This window comes from Pteropus vampyrus, unplaced genomic scaffold (assembly GCF_000151845.1).
Source record: "Pteropus vampyrus isolate Shadow unplaced genomic scaffold, Pvam_2.0 Scaffold18, whole genome shotgun sequence".
Lineage (NCBI taxonomy): Eukaryota > Metazoa > Chordata > Mammalia > Chiroptera > Pteropodidae > Pteropus > Pteropus vampyrus.
Window position 1 is genome coordinate 4694234 of NW_011888799.1, and position 7523 is coordinate 4701756.

At 44.1% G+C, this 7523-nt stretch overlaps 1 protein-coding gene across 1 annotated transcript in view; it reads left to right on the forward strand.

Moving 5' to 3' along the window:
• The first annotated feature begins 2989 nt into the window (after window positions 1-2989).
• NCR2 (natural cytotoxicity triggering receptor 2) overlaps window positions 2990-7523 on the forward strand; it is a 7896-nt gene continuing 3362 nt past the window's right edge. The window contains 3 exon segments of the mRNA XM_011354831.1: window positions 2990-3076; window positions 3176-3290; window positions 3293-3544. Of these exon segments, the coding sequence (XP_011353133.1) occupies window positions 2990-3076; window positions 3176-3290; window positions 3293-3544 (454 nt within the window).

A 7523-nucleotide genomic window follows, 5' to 3' on the forward strand; every position in this document is an offset into this window, starting at 1 on the left:
GAGCTAAGTTAGTGGGTGTGGGGTCAGGTCCACCTGGAATGAAATCAGAGCTGCTTCTGATCAGCTCCTGTGAAGTTGACACCTGTGTCTGTTACGGAGCAGGCTGAGGAGAAAGGAGCCCACTCAAATCTGATGTCCTGGGCTGCCAAGATGCCCTGCAGTGTCCCCAGGGTAGGGGGCATAGGCAGGAAGCTTTAAGGGAGGACACTGGATAGCTCAAAATACTTGGGAGAGAAGGCATATTGTGCCCATTTTACTCATAGAGGAACTGAGCTCTCGTCTGCTCCCAGATCTATTCTGGGAGAGGAGGAGAGGAATGGACACCCTGGGAATGTAATGTCTTCAGCTTCTCCCAGAAACTTCTCCAGGCAACTGTGAGTGTAACAGTGAGGGCTGATGCTCCAGGGATCCTTTCTCAGAGAGTGGGCAGAGCCCCGAACCCCATGCCTTCTGACAGGACTTAGGGCTGTATCTTGCCCTAATAATGTGATAGTGGCTCCTTGACCTCATCTCTTGAGGATACTTCTGAAGAAGCCCTAAATCTCACCACAGTGACATGTCCCTGCCCCTCCTGCAAAAGTTTGAACTGTGAAAGGAGCTGTCCTGAGCCCCCTGGGAGCCAGCCCCACCCTAAGCCCAGGCACCCTCCCTTCAACTCCCATACCTGGGGCTCCAGGTCTCAGCTGCCAGAAGGAAGCCAGGGTCCAGAAGGCTCCAACAGAGTGTTTGCCTGGGATGCTGAGACCCTGACTTGATGCAGAGGGCACTCATCCTACTCACACCAGCGGGGAGAAAGAGGCAGATGCCACCCTCGGAGAACTTCCTAACCCCTGGGGAGCAAGAACCACACCAACACAGCTGAGAACAACTCAGAGCCCAGAGTCTACCACAAGGATAGTAGAATGTGGGCAAAGAGTAATCTAGGGGGCCTTCAAGGAGGAAGCATCCCTTCCCAGTGGTCAGCAGCAGCCAGACAAGAAGGAAATCGCCATGGAAAAGCATTTGTTGCTCCATCCACACCCTCACATACAGTGACACAGCTCTGTGTCATCCTAGGCGAAGGCCACCTTCCTCCCCTTAGAGAGTGCCCTCCCGATATTTGGTATATAATTAGGTTCAAAGAAGGGACGCCAAGCCCAGCTGAAGGCCAGAATCGCTTCTGCTTGTGTATGCAATTTTGTTTTCTGTCCTATCTGTGGGCCAGACAGCCTTCAGCCAAAAGGCTCCAGTTGTAAACCAGGAGGCCTGGTCTGGTAACACCACTACCTCACTGTGTGACTTTGAGCATGTCACTGAGGGATCCAGGCCTGTTTCCTCACAAACCTATTGTGGGCATTAGGAGAGGGCACACGAACACACTTCGTAAACTAACGTCGTGCATGTCGGTGGTTGGCCTTTCTCCAGAGGTTTTCTTCTAGCTCTAAAGCTCCATCCTGCTTTCCCCGCTGTGGTCCCTCGGGCACTGACAGCCGATGCCCCTGCTGCATCCATCCTCCTTTTGTCTGTCCCTTTGCCTTTATCCTCAGTCTCCTCTCACTCCTACTCTAAGGAGAAGGGCAGTGCACAGAGGCAAAGTGAGGAGTAGGAGTTGGGTTGAAGGGGAGTGCAAAGCAGTGAACTTAGAATCAAGTCCCCTTGATAGGTTCCAATTCCCATCTTCAGTGTAACTGCACACACAGCTCCCTATGGCAGGCATTAGACTGGTCAAGCCCGCAGTGGCTACAACCTGAATTACAAATAGCACCTAATTCTCTCTCTAAATATATGTATGTATTTATTAAACTTATTAAATATATAAATGTATATGTGATTGATTAAATATATTTATTAAACACATACTTATTAAATAATATGTTTATTGAGTAATATATTGTCATTAAATACATAAAATTATTATTGGATATAGATATATATTTAAAATCTTTTTTCTTTGTAAATTGCATCTTTTTAAAAATTAAATCTTAAAAGTGCTAGCATTCACTAAAGGGATGTTAGAGTCTGTCATCTGTTTCTGCATTAATTACACAAATCTTTCTCTAGTGTCCTTAGATGGTGGGAGTCGAGGGTGCAGAGGTGATGCCAGGTCCAGGTCCCTGTGCTCCCTTCTCCTCCCACCCGCACATTGCTCCATCCCTCTCACCAGCCTTTCTGAAGACCCCTGCTCTCTTTGCTCCCAGCTCCCGTCCCCCCTCCTTTCAGAGACCCTTTCTACACATCCTTCCTGGAATTTAATCTCCACCTCCTCTCTCCTCTCCCCTCCAGTACCCACGAAACCTCCCCAGGTGGAAACACGTCACTAAACCACAAGGCAGTCCCCGGCATAAACTTTCTGACCACTTCTGAGTGGGAATAAGGGCTCTCATTCAGACCTCTAAGTGCCCCTGAGCTTGTCACCCACATTCAGCGTGACTTTTCCTAGGGAGGGGGACAAACCCAGAGCCCTGAAAAGAAGGGGCAGGGCAGACAGAAGAGAGAGAGACAGAGACAGAGAGACAGAGACAGAGACAGAGAGACAGAAAGAGACAGACAGAGAAGAGAAGAGAATAGGAGAGGAGAGGGGAGGAGGGAAGGGGAGGGGAGGGGAGGAGAGCAGAGGGGATGGGAGGGGAGGGGAGGAGAGGGGAGGAAAGGAGTAGGCAGTCCATTACTTAACCACAGTTTCCTTCTGACTTTCTCAGCTCCTCCCCCAGGGTAGGTCTGGGAAGGGGGAAGGGGCAGCTGGGCACAGAGGAGAGGAACAGCCTCTCACAGACCTGGAGCTGTGCACCACCAAGCAAGGTCAGATTCGAACCTGCAGCTGGAGGTCCCCACTTCCCTCCACCGGCAGAACTGGCCCTCCCTGTCTCCCACTCCCCAACTCAAACCTGAGATTTTGCCTATCTTAGAGGTGCTGGAAGAGCTAAGCAGAATCAGGCTGGTACCAGTTCCCTCTCCCCAGCACCCCCACCCCAACACATCCCCTCCCACCAGCACACCGGAAAAAGGCCATATGTCCTGGAGAACCCTACTCCCAGGACGACTGCTGCTGCTGCTCCCAGGTGAGGAGGACGGGAACGGCATGAGGACAAGAGGAGAAGTGTGATGGGAACTGTTGGGACAGCGAGGCACGAGCAAGCAGCTCTGGGGCCAGAGGGCAAGTCCTGGCCTAGCCCTGGCCTTCAGCCTTGTTCTCCAGGCTCGTGGGCACTATCAAACGCTCAGCGACTGCACAGCTTGGTGGGTGCTCTCCGTGAGGTGCCAGTACCCACAGCAGGTGCTCTCCGTGAGGTGCCAGTACCCACCCGGGGGGGGCCCTACGAGAAGAAAGTCTGGCGTAAGGAGGTGTCAGTGTACGAGTGTGCCAGGTTAGTCGCCAGCTCTAGGCCCCACGCACTGACTCAGGCCTCTCGATTCTCAATCTGGGACAATCCTGGCACTGGCTTCTTCACTGTCACCATGACTGGTCTGAGGGAGGAAGACTCAGGACACTACTGGTGTAGAATCTACCACCCTTCCAGCAACTCTATCTCTAAGTCCAAAAGGTTCTATCTGGCAGTGTCTCCAGGTGAGCCCCTTCCCTGAGGTCTCCTTGCTACTTTTTGGTTCCTTCTGGTTTCCTAGTTATGGAAGCCAGGCTCCCCCTTTCCCCATCCTGGTCCCCTGGGAAGGCTACTGAGAACACGTGTCCGGAGGACTCTCATGTGCACGTGTGCACGTGTGCGCACACACACACATATCTCAATTCTATCGGTGTTGATGATTACAAGCCTCCCCAGAGATGCTCAAACAGATCAATTGGGCATGTTGACCAGTCTGAGCTTGTATGACCTGGCCACAAGGGAGCCTAAGACTGTCCGGCATCTTTGGAGAAGGCACCTGTACCTGGAACATAGTAGGGGCTCAGTAAATGTGTGTACAGTGGCCACAAACCACACCCACCAGGTTGGTATCATGTTAATCTGTCCATTCCTTCTGGTCCAGGTCATGGGATCAGCAAACAATAATCTGAAAGCTAAAAATGGTTTCCCAAATGATTGAGGGGGAAAATTGAAAGAAAAATGTATTTTATGACATGAAAATTATAGGAAATTCAAATTTCAGTTCATAAATCAAGGGTTTTTTTTTTTTTAACATCTATGCCCATTTGCTTAGGTATTATCCATGGTTATTTTTATGCTACAGCAGCAAGGCTGGGTAGTTGTGATAGAGACCATATGGCCTACAAAGCCTAAATTTGTTATTCTCTGGCCCTCCACAAAAACGTTTGCCAAATTCAGGCTAAATCAAATTGTCTCAAAATATCTGTGGTTGCAATGGACTGAATGTTTGTATCTCTCAAAGTTATATGTTGGAATCCCAACCCCCAGTGTAATGGTGTTAGGAGGTGGGGCCTCTGTAAAATGATTATTAGGTCATAAGGGTGGAGCCCCACGAATGGAATTCCTGTCCTTTTATAAGAAACACCAGAGAGTTCTCTCATTCACTTTCTCCCATGTGAGGATACAATCTGGAAAGGGGACTTCACTGGAACCCCACCATGCTGGCACCCTGATCTCAGACTTCCAGCCTCCAGAACTGTTGTTTATAAGCTACTCAGTCTGTGGTACTTTGTTAAAGCAGCCTGAGCAGACTAAGATGGCGGAGGAGGATCTTTAAAATCCTCCAATCCATCAATGATTTTTTTGGTAAATATAATAAAAATAAATTACTAGAAACAACAACAAAAAGTAGACATACAACATACGAGCCCAAAATGCTTATTAGATTTGATAGACATAAAATTATATTTCAACAAATGCAATAGGAAGAAACATAATACAGGGGAAAAATTAAAATTATAAAAACTGCACACGTTCACTGAAAGTGTGCCTGTAGGTGATTGATGTAGTGGCTTAACATTATATCTGTAACATTTTGTTGTTCCTCAGTCATAACTAAATAAAAAATTAGAAGTGAGCAATTTTCCATATTAAATGCCAGTATTTACACTGAATAAATACCGTGTATATCCACATTTAAAGGCTTAAATGTGACAGGTGAGCATTCTTCTTGGTTATTAACTTACCTAATCTGAGTAACATTAATGATGCCATAACCCTTATGGGAAAAATGTATAAAGAAACTGTTTCGATGGTATGTTTTAATGACACTCATAGTAGAAAACTGGTCTCACAGAGTTATGCTGACAGAAATACAAGAAAGAATTTTAAAGCAATTTCAACAAGCTCAATATTTTTACTTTTAGCTTTTACAAAAAGAAGCAAGCGATTCGTTTTCAGTCCTCCACCAGTAGCTAGCTCCAAAATGTTATCTTATAAGGTTAGGGTTATATTTAAATTATCTTTGGAGGAAAAAAAAATGAATTCTGAATCTATGAATTTCCTATTGCATATATTCTCTTTTGACAGAAAATAAAATTTGAAACATTCTACCAAATTATTAAGGTTTTTTTTAAGAGCACTTTCATAGATATGCAATATCAAGATTATCACCTATTTTGGTGATAACTGTTGGTAAATTAAAAACATGTCATAACAATTCCCAAAACTCTTCTTCTAAACTTCTAACTTTCGCTTCTGCCCTTAGGTTTTATTTGCCATTGAAAAGCATGTTGCCTTCTTTCCTTGCATGGAAATACTAACATCAAGGCTGTCTTATAAACAAGTCTGACTGAGCAATTCACATCTTTACCAAACTGGTTTCTATCTTGCCAAATTTCAGGAGTTCTTCCCGTAGATCAAACATTCTCGACGGAACTTTTGCTCTCAACAATCATTGCAATTTGATGTGTAAAAACAACTGTGCTCTTTCCATATTATCATATAACAAAGAGAATGATTTCAAATTCAATACATTCATCTTTATGTAATTCATAATTTTCCACATTGAAAAGCAAGCTGTTCAGTTCAGCTGATATTTTTCTCACTGCAAGACTTTCTCATTGAAGAAAAGCAGCGCATTGATTTACATTCTGGCCAAGGCTCCCTAATCTGAATGGCTAGTCTAGAATGATTCTGTCAGCAGCTGCAGCCAGTAGAACATACTCCTACATAAAACTTAACCCCCAAATCACTTGTTAATAATGTGATCTTTCATCGTTTTGTACAATTCAGAGCTGATTGTGTTTTTGGCAATGAAGCTAAAAGATACAAAAGAATTCCTTCATATCATTGTGTTTAAATTGCACATATAGTAAAAGAACAGCTATGTTAGCAACATATGTACGTTTTTCAAGTTGCCATGAAAAATACTTTGCTAGCTTTATTTGTTCTAGGACTTGGTCTTCCATACTATTAGCCAATTCCTGAATACACAGAGCTAAAAAGTCCATGGAAAGTGATGCTTAAGCTTTCTTGTCACAGGTTAACCCAACATTGTGAAGCAAACATCTCTGTGGTAGTCTTTCAGTAATGTTTTGGCAATTGTAGATAGGTTTTTAGTCTTAGTAATGCAGAGTGTTACTTCACGAGCAGCTCACAGAACACTAGACTTTATATGTGACATACTGACTGCTCTCAAGCATTTTAATTCAATACCCGTTTTTTCAAAAAAAATGTTAGTTGTTTTGAACTTGTGTTTTTATGTCTATATGTAAATGTCAGTTGTTATGATAGATTTGCTTCATTAGCCAATACATATGAACAAATAACTCATCGGATATTAGTACATCACCATTATTTATAACTACAAAAACTCTCACAGTAGGAGCGTCATAGTTTCCTAGTGCTGCCATAACAGATGTAGTGGCTTAAAACAATACAAATTGATGATCTTACAGTTCTGTAGATCAGAAGTCTAGTATAGGTCTCACAGGACTAAAACCAAGGCATCGGCAGGCTGACAGCAGGCTGTTTCTTTCGGGATGCTCTTAGAGAGAATCTGTTTCTTGCTCATTTAGGTCTCAGGCAGAATTCAGTTCCTTGTTGCTTTCAGACCAAGGTCCCGTTTTCTCGCTGTCTCTACTCTGAGAGGTCCCCCAGCTTTCAGAGTCGGCCATACTCCTTGGCTGTGGCCACCTCCCTCCACATTCGAAGCCTGAGGTCCTTTTCCTTTGCATCACTCTCTGACTGTAGCTGGGAAACATTCCCTGCTTTCAAATAGTAACGATTAGGTTGGCCTCACCCAGATAATCTCTTCATCTCAAGAGATTTCACCCTGATCTTACCTGAAAAGTCCCTTTTGCCACCTTGGTGGACATTTGGTTGGTTGGGAGTAGCATTATTCTGCCTACCACAATTAAGGATTACATTTTCAAATAAAACCAGACTCTCAAATCATTTCAGAAGTAAAAATACCTTCGGAATCAATTCTGCTATCATCATTTGGCTTATTATAACTGCTATGTTCAGAAAACATATGTCTTTTGTTTTGCTATTTGTGAATTAGCTAATGACTACCTTACTCTAAATTAGCTAATCATGTTAAACTCTAAATTTAAAAAAAATTTTAATGATTATAAAAATAACAACTTATAAAGATAATTCTTCCAGGTGTTTCTACACTGTTAGGTTATAGCTGATCAACTAACTTCAACGTATCACACA